Source organism: Eucalyptus grandis, chromosome 8 (genome assembly GCF_016545825.1).
Source record: "Eucalyptus grandis isolate ANBG69807.140 chromosome 8, ASM1654582v1, whole genome shotgun sequence".
NCBI lineage: Eukaryota > Viridiplantae > Streptophyta > Magnoliopsida > Myrtales > Myrtaceae > Eucalyptus > Eucalyptus grandis.
Genome location: NC_052619.1, coordinates 7,238,584 through 7,252,862, shown reverse-complemented (window position 1 = coordinate 7,252,862; position 14,279 = coordinate 7,238,584). Strand labels below are relative to the sequence as shown.

The window sequence follows — 14,279 nt, the reverse complement described above, 5'->3', positions numbered from 1 at the left end:
TTGTACAAATTTAGTCATAATTTTTTTAACCAATTCAATACTAAATCTTTTATAATTGTGTCGATTTGGTTCATCTGGCCAATTTTGGCCGACTGCGCCGACGTGGATGTCGACCATCCAACTAACATTGACATGGCAATTTGTTAATAATTTTTTTTCGAATTTTTAATTAATTATTTCTTTTCTTTTTCTGTTTCTTTTTCCTTTACCTTTTTCTTTTTTTCTTTTCTTCCTTCTTTTGCTTCTTTACCCACTGCAAGCCATTGGGCCAGCCTTGCCATGGCCCTACTAGTCGCGGGCAAAGGCGACCTTGCCTATAGCTAGCAAGGCATTGGCTTGGGCAAAGGTCACTATGGCCTCACCAACTATGGACGAGATCGCCTTCGCCTATGGTGAGGCTGGCATGCCCAGATCTAGCCAAGGCCAAGTGAGAGCCATGACCCTCATTAGGAGCCATGACCCTCATTAGTGGCCATGAGTCGACGAGAGCTTAACCTCACCTAGCCTCGCTGGCCACTGTGGGCAAAGAAGCAAAAGGAGGAAAAAGAGAAAAAATAAAAGGAAAAGGAAAATAAAATATTCATAAAAAATGAAAAATACATAAATTAAAAAAATTACCACATCCCATTAATCGAATGGCTGACGCCAACCAATGTCCACATGAACGTCAGCTAATCAAAATTGACTAGATGAATTAAATAGGCATAATTGTAAAAAGTTTAGGACTCAATTGGCAAATATATATATATATATATAAGATTGAATTAGATGGCCCATGTCAGCACCTACAGGCTAAAATTAGACGGATGGACTGAATTGACATAATTGCAAAAAGTTTACAATAGAATTGGAAAGAAAATGTTTCGCGATTGCAATGTCATTATGCATGATGTACTCTTATTGTTATCGCAATAAATTAGCTTGAACTGAAGTTCTAGTTTGTACAAAAGTTGAACGGATATTAATTTCTTCCTTCCAAGTCTTTCTCGGTCAATTTCCTAACGGTCTTAAGCTTTTAGAAAAAGTCAAGCCGTCTACCAATTTGTTCGTTCTTTTTGTTGAATTATGTCTCGAGTTTGAATTTGGATGATGATTTATTCTATCGAATTTTGTTGATAAAGATTTCCCAAGTAGAAGAAATTCGCTGGACTCGCGAAGGATTACAAAATAGGAAATAAATAAAGGGCAGCAAAGTTTTGTTATTTTACGTGGTTGTAGACGAGGCCAATGTGACAGCCTGAATTTTCATAACTTGTTTTCGATTAAATAAATCAGGCCTTTCATCGAAACGCTAATAGTGATATTCTCTGAGCCGATCACTCACGAGATAACTGGACTATTCGGGGAAACAATTAGGGAATCTAAATGCAATTGGACTTGAGAATTCGACCAAGAATCGACTGCTCAACCGTGTTGATCTGCAAGGGCCATTATGGCACCGTCAGAGATCGATCAGAAATCAAAGATAGGTCGATTCGACTGAGATATGTGATCAAATTGTGGGTGATTCCACTTGATTGAAAAATTCTCATCGATCGGCACTAAATTGATTTTCTGTCGTTTTGGTACCCGGTGCCCGTAATTGAAACCTTGAGATTTTCACGACAACTGAGAGTTGCTAATGTGTCGAAGATGTACTTTGTGACTCGAGATAAATCGATCACGGGTCAATTGCACCAAAAATTCCTAAAAGTTATCCGGTGGACTAGGTCACGCTAAAAGCGCGCCGGATTGAAAATAACCGCAAATTTGAACCCGATTTCAGAAATTGAAAGTTCTAAGGTGTCACAAGCTATTTTAGGAACGTTGACTCATCCTCCGAAGATTTTTCAGAGATTCCGGGATTTTTGCGGAAAATCGATTCGGACGTTGCGAAAAATCAGTGGAAATTCAGATGGACTAAATCGATGGAAATTAGAACTTCCAAGCCAAGCCTTCGAGTGTCAGGGACTTACAGAAAATTATATGGGATTTTTCTACATCAAAATTTGACTTCAATTTTGGGATTTTGTTGAAGAAATTAAAGATCAAAAGTGGTGAAATTCGGATATAGGCCTAGGGTTGGAAATTTGGTGTCAATTTGAAGTATTTGAAGTATTTAAATGTTGGGGAAAGTATTAGGAGACCAACTAATCAATGCAAGAGATAATATCTTTGACTTCAAGCCTCCAAGCTTGCCGAGCACACTTTGCCAGCTGCTTCCCTCCTGTCGCTGTCCCTCCTTCACCGCCTCTGCTTTCTACATTTCTTATTTCGGTTGAAACCAGGGAACGACAGAGATCCAACCGAGAGAAGTAGCTCTCGCCCCCACCAAATTTCTTCCTTCGCATGGCCACGTTCGGCAACAATCGAGGGATCCAGTGAAGCGGCATCAACGTTCACCGAAGTAACTCCGTGCCGCGTCTTCTCTCCACCAGTCCGCAAGCCCTATTTCCCTCGCCCATCTCACGCACCGAACAGCCCCACTTATAGAGTCAACACCATCATCCAACAAAAGCGGTTTGTTGACTCCGCTTGTTCCTTTGCTGCCTCAATTTCTTCGAGCCGTGCACTCTTCTAGCGAAGCGTGATGCCGCCAACCACGCCATCCCCGAAGCGGTTTGTTGACCGTAAACCCCCACTCATCCACTCACCCTCTTCCTCCGTTCATTTCCCCACAATCGAAGCCCCACGCTAGTCAACAACACCCACAGAAAATCCTTTTGTTGACTCATGCACCTGCCATCTTCACTTCTTCGTGCATCCAGTGGAGTCTACCGAAGCTGATTCTCTTCCACGCGGCCAACGTCCGAGACACCACCAGCGAAGCCACGATCTCCTCTCTTCTGGCCCAGCTTCACCGAAGCTCAGCCCACATCAACGGCCCAGCTTTCAACAGCAGTCCACGCAAGTTGTTAGAAGCCCGCTCAGTTCAGCCCATCTGCAGAGAAAATTCAGTCCAGCTTTTGAAGCCCAAGCTTAGGCCCAAGTTCAGTTAGTTCTAGCCCAATTTCAGTTCAGCCTTTTGGGCCCGCGAAGAAAGCCCAAGACCAAAACTCAGCCTTGCTGAGTTGTGTTGGGCCCGTTTTAGGCCCGGTCCGAGAGTCCGCCGACGCCGCCGAAAATTAAGGTTTCGGCCGCCGTCGCGTCGTCGTCGCGGTGAACCGGTTTCGCGATACACCGGTGAGTTTATACTCTAAACTCTGCTTAGTAGGCTAATGACGTTTAAGGGGTGTTTAGATTTATTTTATTAGGAATTAGGTGGTTAGTTAGATTAAATTAGAAATTGAATTATTTAATTGAGCATGTTAGGTGGTTAGCATGGTTTAGCTAAGGCCTAAATAAATTGTACTATTTATCTAGTAGGGTTCGGAAATTTTCCGGGTCCGTATTGGTTATTAATTTAATGATTTTGGCCTAGGTTATTATTTGTAGAATTTAAATTGATTTATTTAATTAATTTCAGTAATTATTTAATTATTAATTATTTTTCCGGAAATTAGGCCGGGATAGCCGGTGACCGGAATTTCGTGCCGATTGCAATGGTGTGGTTAATTTATGCAATTGAGTGTTAAATTATGCAAATTGAGTGCTGATTTGATTTTTGGTATTTAATTCCAAAAATTGTGAATTTCCAATATTTATTCAGAAAATCTCAGGTGTCGGGTTTTGATACCGAAAATGGTTTTTAGTACTATATGAAATAGTGGGATTTCAAAAAGGAGGAATATCAATTTTTCTGGATCAAGTTTACCGTGTACCCAAACACAAGTAATTTCATGTGAATTTCTAATACGAAGAAAAAAGGCCAGGCTCACCATTTTAATTGAAGCATTTGAGTGCAATGCACGGTGTCCTGGGCCATATTTGAGTGATCGTGTGATGGTTATGAGAAATCGTCCCGGGCTATTGAGCTAGACGTTATCCCTATGTGGGATACCCCCTGGACAACGGGAAGCCGGTCGCAGTTGATTCTGGGACCCTATGCTCCTTCGGGAAAGCCGTCGATAAAGAGACGTTGCCGCGCTCCATGGGGGGAGGCGATGCCTGGCAATGCCAGAAGACCGCCGAACTGAGAGTAGGCTGTGCTATATGCCGAGATCAAAAATTAAGAACGCATGATTAATTGAGTGTGGCGTTTCAATTACTGGAGCTTATTTGTTGCTCATGCTCTCGTGTTGTCTATGAGATAAATTGTACTGACCTGCAGGGTGGATCTGAGACGAGATAAGTCTCCTTGATTGTGTGATTGCGTGCTTAGGACGCTTCTTGGCGTATTTCCCTCCTAATTGGGGTTTAGAGCTTAGACTCGCTGAGATGATATCTCACCCCGTTGTGAGACAACATTTTCAGGGTCGTCGAGTGGAGGACCTGGAGCTGAGAGGAGGTGATTGGAAGCGTAGGTCAGTTAGGACCGCTTCTTTTTGGAAGGCTAGTCTTTTGTAGTCTTTTGGCCATAGACTTGTGTTCATGACTCAGTGTATATATAAAAGCATGTTTGTGTGTGAATCTATTATCCGCCTTTCTATCCCGAGATGATTCGTCGGGGATTTCTTTTCGCTTCTGCATGTGCAATAAAATGGAAAGGGTCGGCGACTCGTCCTGAGAAGTCGCAAATTTTTATCGACCGGATAGGGATGGGCACGCGCTCGGGGTCCGGGGTGTGACATCCCCTTTGTACAACAATTCCTTTAATTCCAATCAATTCTCTCCCAATTGAATCCAATTGAAGTCCATAAAATTAATCCAATGTCATCACACTTTAATTCACATCTTCACTTGTCCATAGAACCAGCTTAAGTTCCAAAAGCAAGACCAAATGCTGGCCTACTAATTTCTCGAGCCAAATTAGCCATACCTTAATTAATTTGCCGAAAAACTCGGCTTGCATGAAAAATCTTCCGAAGATGAATTAATGATCCTAAAACGATTTGTGACACACCCAGACTTCCAATTTCTGAATTTAATCTCAATTCCACGATTAATTTCACTTTGGCACAATACTAGCGCGGCCCAACCTACTGGGTAGCCTTTAGAAATTTTCATGCATTTGACCTGTGGTTGATCATCTCAAGCCACAATGTACATCTTTGAAACATTGGCGACTTTCGGTTGTCGAGGAAATCTCAAGGTTTCAAATACGAACACAGGGTACCCAATCGATAGAAAATTCGGTCCAGTGCCGATCAACAAGAATTGTGCGATCTGGTGGAATCACCCACACTCGATCACATGCCTCTATCGAGTCGACCTATCTCCGATCTCTAATCGATTTTTAATTGTGCCGTAATGACCCTTGCAGATTAGCTCGGTCGAAAGGTCGCTTCCTGGCCAAATTCTCGAGTCTGATGCATTAGAATTTCTTAACGACTTCACCCGATAGACTAGTTCTCACATGAGTGGCCGACTCAAGGAAAAGAACTATATGCGTGCCAACGAAATGCCCGTCTCAAATTATTGAAAATAGAATTGGAAAAATCGGGATGTCACAATTTTCCCTTTTGATAGCAATGTTGGGTGATTTTAAACATCTCACTTTAAAAGCAAACTCAAAAATAAAGCTTTCCCTCACAACCATCAGGTACTTTTACAACCTTAACACTAACTATGCTTCTTTTCCCACTTTGCATGCAATGCATGCTGCACGGTTGGCTATATTAAGAGATGGACGCAAGAGCAAATAAACATGCGCGTCACTCATCTTCTTCTTTTCGTCATCTTCTTCTTCGTCCTTCTTATTAACCTTACTTGATCTCTTGTTTTCTTCCTTCCATTGTGGAAGATACGTAGAGAAGTGGGCATTGTATAACCCCTCTCACGGCAGCGACATGGCAAGTATTGCGGCCAGTTCGGCCATAATCAACATCATTGACGAGCATGAGTTCAGAGACACGATCATAGGAGAGCATTCTTATGATTCCTGTATTGAAGAAAAGTGCAATGTGAATGATCACCTCAGCATCGTCAATAACATCATTTCGAGCGCCAGCCCGCTTGTCGATATAAGTCATTACACAAATATTTATTGGACAACCTAATAAGAGCAATCTTATTTTAATGGAAGATATTACTTAGAGTGGAAATTCATTTGATGATTCCTTGTTCATGGAAACCAAGTGAGGCCTTAATATACTGTCCAAACAGTCTTATATCTATTATAGAACATTCAATTTGAGTCATAACTATTTCGTTCATTTGGAATCCTCGTGTTAAAAAGTTCGCGAGTCTATCATTAAAGGCTTATCTATGTTTGCAAAGCTTACTAGTCTTTTTAGATAAGGTAAAGAATGTGCAAAACGCCAATTGACCAAAGGTTCGCTCAAGATGTAATTTGAACTTGTTATCACAACCGTTATGTGATATCCGATTATGTTGATGAGAGTAGTACCATGATGAGCTGTATGGACTCTCTCCCCTGATCATTGGCTTAGGCCCAACTTTGCCTACTTTCCAAATGGCGCAACTTGTCTAGCTTCTTACCGAAAGAGATATCTATTGGTTTTTATTCAACTTATGATATTCATTTTGTTTCATAATATACTTGGTCTCTCACAATACATTTATGTCAAACACACAACTCATTGTACTTTATATGTAACATAAAATTTTCGACTGAGTATGATATCTTCGTGTGAAACATAAAATTTTAGTTGTCCTTGACTTTCTTGATTCTATGTACTCATGCAACTTTAAGGACTTGGCCTAGACTGACTGACAATCCTATGTATGATAAAATGTTTGTATCTTCAAATTGAGTATTTAGATGAGCTTGTATGAAAAGTTAGTATTTGATCAATATGTAAATGATCGAGATAGTGTTAGGGAAATCCCTTATGATGTTTTGAAGATGACAAAATAAATCAAAGGCTACTAACATGTTTGATGGTTGAGTAATAGACCATGCAGATGTTAGAACATGTAGAGGATATTATCAAAGTCGAAGACGACCCGAAGACTGAACGTAACACATGTCCAAAATATATTCTGAAGATTTCCAGACTTCTCGTGTCAAAGTCGAAGACCGCGACTCAAGACTCAAAGTCGAAGCGCGACTTTAGTGTCAAAGTCTGTTCTACATCAGAAGTCTGCTCACTCTGACAAATTCCAGACTGAACGTGAATGCTGAACCAAAAGACAGACTCTATGCTGAAGCTGAACTGGGTACAAACCTTAAAGCTAAATCTGTTCAGAAGCAGATATGTTCAGACTCAGATTGTAAAGTCTACAGACTCATATTGTAAAGTCTACAGACTCAGACTTTACATCCAGATTCAATGAATCGTAACTCAAGCCCAATCATACAACGGCTAGTGATCTGGTTTGGATTCCACATCAAGATTGATTTGATTGATTCAATCTAATTGATTGACGATTGGATCTTGAAGACAAGAACTTTCTACACAAAGAAGCTTTACTTATGGAAACCAAGATTTCGTTTGTATGGGCGATCGGAATCAATTTGGGATTTTACCTTTGTCACTCAACGGCTACCAAATCTTCTTAGATACGGAGCTGTCCAATGGGTATATTGGAAGACGATTCTCCGGGATACTGTCCAACGGGTAGTTTGGAAGTGGAGGAGTATTTAAGGAGATGAAAGACAGATGAGCAAGTAAGAGACGGAGCGTAAAATTTATAATTCCAAAGTCTGAGCGACTTTTGATCATATACTTGTCTCTTGAGAGCTTAAACGTTTGTAATCGTGAGAGAAATACCAAAAGAGTGACTTAGTGAGATAGTGTGATCTACTACTAAGTGTTTGCACTCGAAGTTGTAATCTCTTGTTGATTGCATAGTGGAATCCAGCGAAGAAGGCTGTTAGCGTGGGAGAGTGGACGTAGGCTTGGATTAAGCCGAACCACTATAAATCTTGTGTTCTTATTCTCTTCCCTAACTCCTTTATTTTGTTCATACTAGCACTCTCAATTGGTATCAGAGCCAAGTGCTCGGTTTATAAAAGTGTTTTTACTTTTGAGCTAAAGATTCTTTATGGCTAGTATGTTGGCACCGGGACTTATGGAAGGGCAAAGCAACACAAGGCCACCATATTTTGATGGAAAGGAATATGACGTATGGAAGAACAAAATGAAAGCATTCCTAAGATCCAGAGATCTCTTACAATGGGATGTTGTGGAAAGATGAATCAACCCCATTGCTGCATCTACATCAAATAAGAATGGCAAAGACAAAAACACCAAAGCCCCCGCTCTTATGTCTCGGACGGAGTTGTCCAAAAGAGAAACGCTTGATGCAAAAGCTATTTATTCTTTATATTGCGCTTTGTCTCTTGCTGAATATAACAGAATCTCTTCATGTGAAACAGCAAAAGAAGTTTGGGATAGACTTCATGTTACATATGAAGGGACCGATCGTGTAAAAGAGACAAAAGTAAACTTCCTGCTCGGCAAATATGAATCCTTCAAGATGAAGCAAGGAGAATCGATTGGAGATATGTTTAGCCATTTTACAGAAATTGTAAATGGTTTAGCATATCAAGGTCAGCAAATTTCTGCCCCAATGAAGGTCAACAAACTCTTGTGAGGTCTCTCAAAAGATTGGAACCATGTCAAGACCTCAATCCGGGAGACTCAAAGGATTATGCCACTCACCGTTGATGAATTGATCGGCACTCTTCAATCCTATGAAGTGGAGCAACTTAACGATGAAGATCCCGAAGGTAAGAAGTCCATTGCTTTAATATCTAATGCTGTTTTTGATGAAACAGACTCAGAAAATGACATGGACGATGAAGAATTTGCCTTTATGGTCGAGAAATTCAAAAAGCTGAGTAGAAAAGGAAGGAAATTCGATGGAAGAAAATACAAGCAAAATGGCCAGAAAAGAACAATAAAAGAAGATGATGAGTAAGGAAATTTATGCTTGATGGCACATTCAGAATCTGAGTCTGACTCAGACACAGACTCGGAATCAAAGTCTGATTCAGAACCAGACTCAAAATCCGATGAGGAAATCAAGGAAATAAAGGAAAAGAAGAAGTTGGTAAGGAATGTTTTTGGGCACATAATTCTCATTATGCTTGAAATTCGATATATCATTGATTGATTCAAATTTTATAATGATCATATTTTTTTTATTTGATTTTTTTGAAGAAAGAATTGTGTGATTTGTGATTCGAGATTTAATTTGATACGTGTGATTATTTTTGATATCATGCTTAAAGACAAATGAATTTATTTGGTTTGATTTTATACTCTAAGATTTTATCATATTTTGCCAAATAAAAATCTGTTTTACGTGATATTAATTTATGATGCAAGATATTATTGTGCATAATATTCTTTCTTTGAATACTTTGTTATGATGAATTAAGAAAGAATATTTGATTATGGAGATTTCATATTTTACTCTAACGTCAAGGAAGGATCCAAATTGATGGATACCAAAAAGGGAAATGAGTTGATTGCAGGAAATTCTTTAAGGGATGAATGATCGCAAATCTATGCAAATCATGATGCAATCAGAAATGCATCTCCTGCGAAGATTGGTAATGTTTTTTTTTCAATGGTATATTGCAAACATATACCATGGGTAAGAGAATATTTTTATCATCCCGCCTTGCAAATCTCTACGTGCATTGATTATGATTTTGGATGATTGTTTATATCTTTTGTCATAAATATAGGATATTGCAATTTTAGCACGTGACAGAAATATCTATTTTCCTTTTGCAAAATGCATATCTGAAATTTATGCTCAAGGAAATCTCTTTGATCTTGAAAGATATGATTGCATATTTATGGATACTCTTGCTATATTCTTAGAAGATATATTATATCTAGCAAGTTTGATTCGCAAATCAAATGAAGATATTACGTGACATTTTTGCAAAGATGATTATCTATTATACAAGATTTTGCAGGTGGCAATAGAATCTTCCATATGAATTTTGGAAAACTTGATCAGAAATTTATGAAGATTCTATATTATCTTCTGGAGGTTCAAAGATTCCATTCCTTGTGTAAAATTTTTGCTTATTGAGGAAATCCCTTATGCATCGTACAAAATGTTGAATAGTTTTGAATTTTAATATTTGATAATTTTATCTATGCTATTCAATTTATCTATTTGAAGGAAAGGGTATTATATATCACGTGGATATTATTACAGCTTATTTGTGGAAAAAGTTTGTTAAGTTTATGCAGGTTGAATTCGAGATAAGCTTGATTAAAGAAAAGAAAATTTTGCCTCGAATTTCAAAATGCAAGTGATCGTTGCGGATGTTGTTGCTACAAAGGAAATACTGGGAAAATATTCTGTTCAATGTGCACAACAACCATTGTTTCTATCCGCAAATATTGTCATGATCACAGGGGAGAAAGCAAATCCAAAAGAAAAGGAAAAGAATCGTGATCATCTCAAAATGCAACAAATTGAGGGGGAGCATTGATCAATTATGGAAAAATCTTTTGGATTGATTATGATCTTATTATGGATGGAAGGAAAGGTAAATGTATCAGAATTTATTCTAAAAAATCCGGTTAGTGCATCTTTTATTACCTTTTGTCATTAAACAAATCTCTTATTGATATTATTATGACAAAAAAGGTACGTGCATTTTATGATGCATCCGTGATTTTTATTGAATATTTGCTAATATATATGATCGAAGTGAGCTATATTGCATATCTTCAATATTCGATTTACTTTATAAAAGCTGATCTTTTTGGAAATTATATGTCATATTCTCTACATGAATCCATCATTATCGCTTTTGATTATGACAAAAAGGGGAGAAGTTATGAATATGCATATGTGCTGATTGGTTAATATTATATTATCTATGGCATAATATTGAGCTGCGATTATTTTCTAAATATTATTATGCTCAATCTATTTGTTATCTTCTGATATCCTTTGATTTAAATTAAAAGCATGTTTACAAATCTGCATATTCAGAGATTGTTTTGTCATCATCAAAAAGGGGGAGATTGTTAGGGAAATCCCTTATGATGTTTTGAAGATGACAAAATAAATCAAAGGTTACTAACATGTTTGATGGTTGAGTAATAGACCATGCAAATGTTAGAACATGTAGAGGATATTATCAAAGTCAGAAGACGACCAAAAGACTGAACGTAACACATGTCCAAAATATATTCTGAAGATTTCCAGACTTCTGTGTCAAAGTCTGAAGACTGCCAGACTCAAGACTCAAAGTCTGAAGACTGCCAGACTTTAGTGTCAAAGTCTGTTCTACATCAGAAGTCTGCTCACTCTGACAAATTCCAGACTGAACGTGAATGCTGAACCAAAAGACAGACTCTATGCTGAAGCTGAACTGGGTACAGACCTTAAAGCTAAATCTGTTCGGAAGCGATATGTTCAGACCCCATTGTAAAGTCTACAGACTCATATTGTAAAGTCTACAGACTCAGACTTTACATCCAGATTCAATGAATCGTAACTCAAGCCCAATCATACAACGGCTAGTGATCTGGTTTGGATTCCACATCAAGATTGATTTGATTGATTCAATCTAATTGATTGACGATTGGATCTTGAAGACAAGAACTTTCTACATGAAGAAGCTTTACTTATGGAAACCAAGATTTCGTTTGTATGGGCGATCGGAATCAATTTGGGATTTTACCTTTGTCACTCAACGGCTACCAAATCTTCTTAGATACAGAGCTGTCCAATGGGTATATTGGAAGACGATTCTCTGGGATACTGTCCAACGGGTAGTTTGGAAGTGGAGGAGTATTTAAGGAGATGAAGGACCGATGAGCAAGTAAGAGACGGAGCGTAGAATTTATAATTCCAAAGTCTGAGCGACTTTTGATCATATACTTGTCTCTTGAGAGCTTAAACGTTTGTAATCGTGAGAGAAATACCAAAAGAGTGACTTAGTGAGATAGTGTGATCTACTACTAAGTGTTTGCACTCGAAGTTATAATCTCTTGTTGATTGCATAGTGGAATCCAGCCAAGAAGGTTGTTAGCGTGGGAGAGTGGACGTAGGCTTGGATTAAGCCGAACCACTATAAATCTTGTGTTCTTATTCTCTTCCCTAACTCCTTTATTTTGTTCATACTAGCACTCTCAGATAGATCTTATTGTCCTCATGAAATGGTGTCCGACTAAACACTGCTCTCTCTCTCTCTCTCTCTCTCTCTCTGTCTCTCTGTTTAGAGGAACATCGTTGAACAGAACCTATTGCTGATATTCTCAATCATTATGGACTTTTCTGTCACTATACCCGGATGTCTTCTTCAGGGTAGCTTTGACGTGTAGGAGGGTAACATCTTGAAAGGTATTCGCGGTACATTGTAGGTAAGGGATGAGCTTGAGCAACTACTAGATGATGATGATGATGGTATGGCTGACTTGTATTTGTCAAGAAAACAAGTTGGTGCGTCTTCCCCTATAAGTGGTTCAGGAGCCCAAAATCGGTTTCCTGCTTCCCATACCATTGGCTCGAAGAAATCTCGAGCCAGTAGGGCGAGTGTGGCAACAGTTCATGGAGACGAAGATGATGTTGAGGAGTTGAAAATGTTACCTGAGGTTTCAAGCTATCTCCTGTTGATATTATTGTGGATGGTATTTTTATGTTCTGTTGTTTCTTGAATAGTTATCAATGTCTTATTTTTTCAGGCTTACTTTATGCAAATTGATGGCACATTGAACAAGCTGACAACAGTAAGTACTTGTCTCCGATAGGGAATTATCTGCATGATCCTTTAGTTGCTGTAGTATTCGCCTGCATTTATCTGTTGTAAAATCTTGGGTAGAGTGTTTTCATTGATGCTTTAGATAGGCAATGAATTTCAACGATGCTTGTGCTAGAGATAGTTTTGTCATTTTTGTCGGCATCATTACGATACATGATTATATTAGGAATGATGATTGAGGAACTCTCTTGTTAGTATTTACAGTATCATGTGAGTTGGGATGGCTAAATGAAACCTGTCTAATTACTATATTTGAGCCTATGAATCCATTAAAAAATTTCTCTTTGCCAAGGAGAGACTATAGGTTTTCTACACCAGTACGGGGTCAACAATTAACAGTTGTCATGGTGTTGGGAGAATGAAATTTGTGATTTGTTGTTGTAACTGAAGTCGAAAATGTCCAATACTAATGATTTGCTTTTCTGTTTACCATGGTAGCAGATAAATTATAGACATTTTGATTTTGTGTTAATTTTACGCAATTAAGGTAGTTGGAAATTTTGAACTAATTAATTCGTTATGTGCTTTGGTCAAATAGTAATTCAAATTCTCATTTTGCTTGCTCCAGATCGTTTATGATGCATGACTAAAATGATTGTACTTTTGAGAGTATGATTTTCTGTATAATGTCCATTTTTCGAAAAAATTGATTTGCCTAGGTTGCTCATGTGCAGCTTCGGGAATATATCGATGACACCAAGGACTACATTAACATCCAGGTAACTGGATTGATTATATTAGTTGTATAGCATGTTTCTATAAAGAGAATCGAGTAGATAAAAAGGAGAAAAGAGCAAGTTTTGCATAGAGTCAAGTCAATGTTTTATTTTTCCTGAAATTCTTAGTACTTTCTCTTTCCTCATCTTGATAATCACCGCAATGAGCTAATTCAGGTGCTCTCTCTCTCTCTCTCTCTCTCTCTCTCACTGTTATTGTGGTGCGTTCATGTTCTCAATTGTTTCTTTTTTAAATGTGTGCCCAAGTAGTTCACCTCTTCATTTAGTTGCCAATGTCTGGAGTCGTTGAATTGATTTATTTAATGTTCTTTGTCTCCTCTCTGTCTATGGTTGCAGCTAGAGCTCTTCCTGAGCTCGGGAACTTTTTGTTTGTCCATCTATGCTTTGGTTGCTGGCATTTTCGGCGTGAACATACCTTATGATGGGAACAATAACCATGGCTACCTATTCAAATGGGCAGGCCTGAACGCTTTAATTAATAACGTCATCGTCTCATCTCCTTCTCGACTTCTCTTCTCGATTTCACTTTTCCTTAAAACTGTGTCCTAATGCTGGCAGGTCATGATCGTGGCTGGAGCTGCTTGCACATTCTTATTCATCCTTATTATCGCATATGCTCATCATAAGGGATTGGTTGGATCTTGACTTTGCATCTCTCCATGAGGATGGAGCTTGGTCTGATTCAGATAGCCGAAAATCGTTATGCTGGTGTGGCTGAGGTTGTTGGTGCGCCCTCTCATTTCCCATTTGATTTGATAAGCCATGCAAGGAAGAATATCTCAGGGCAGTATTCATTAGTAGCAATCGGAGATAAAGCTTATAGGGAACCATTTTTCTCCCCGTATTTACATAAATTTTCTTGATTTCACACA

General features: G+C 38.5%; 1 protein-coding gene across 1 annotated transcript; it reads left to right on the top strand.

Annotated features, from left to right (window-relative positions):
- The first annotated feature begins 352 nt into the window (after positions 1-352).
- LOC120286933 (magnesium transporter MRS2-I-like) lies at positions 353-14,052 on the top strand. Its single transcript, XM_039299548.1, has 7 exons — positions 353-427; positions 12,273-12,503; positions 12,594-12,638; positions 13,345-13,389; positions 13,516-13,563; positions 13,744-13,863; positions 13,966-14,052. The coding sequence occupies exons 1-7, from the start codon at positions 353-355 to the stop codon at positions 14,050-14,052; spliced, it is 651 nt and encodes a 216-aa protein (XP_039155482.1).
- The last annotated feature ends 227 nt before the right edge of the window (positions 14,053-14,279 follow it).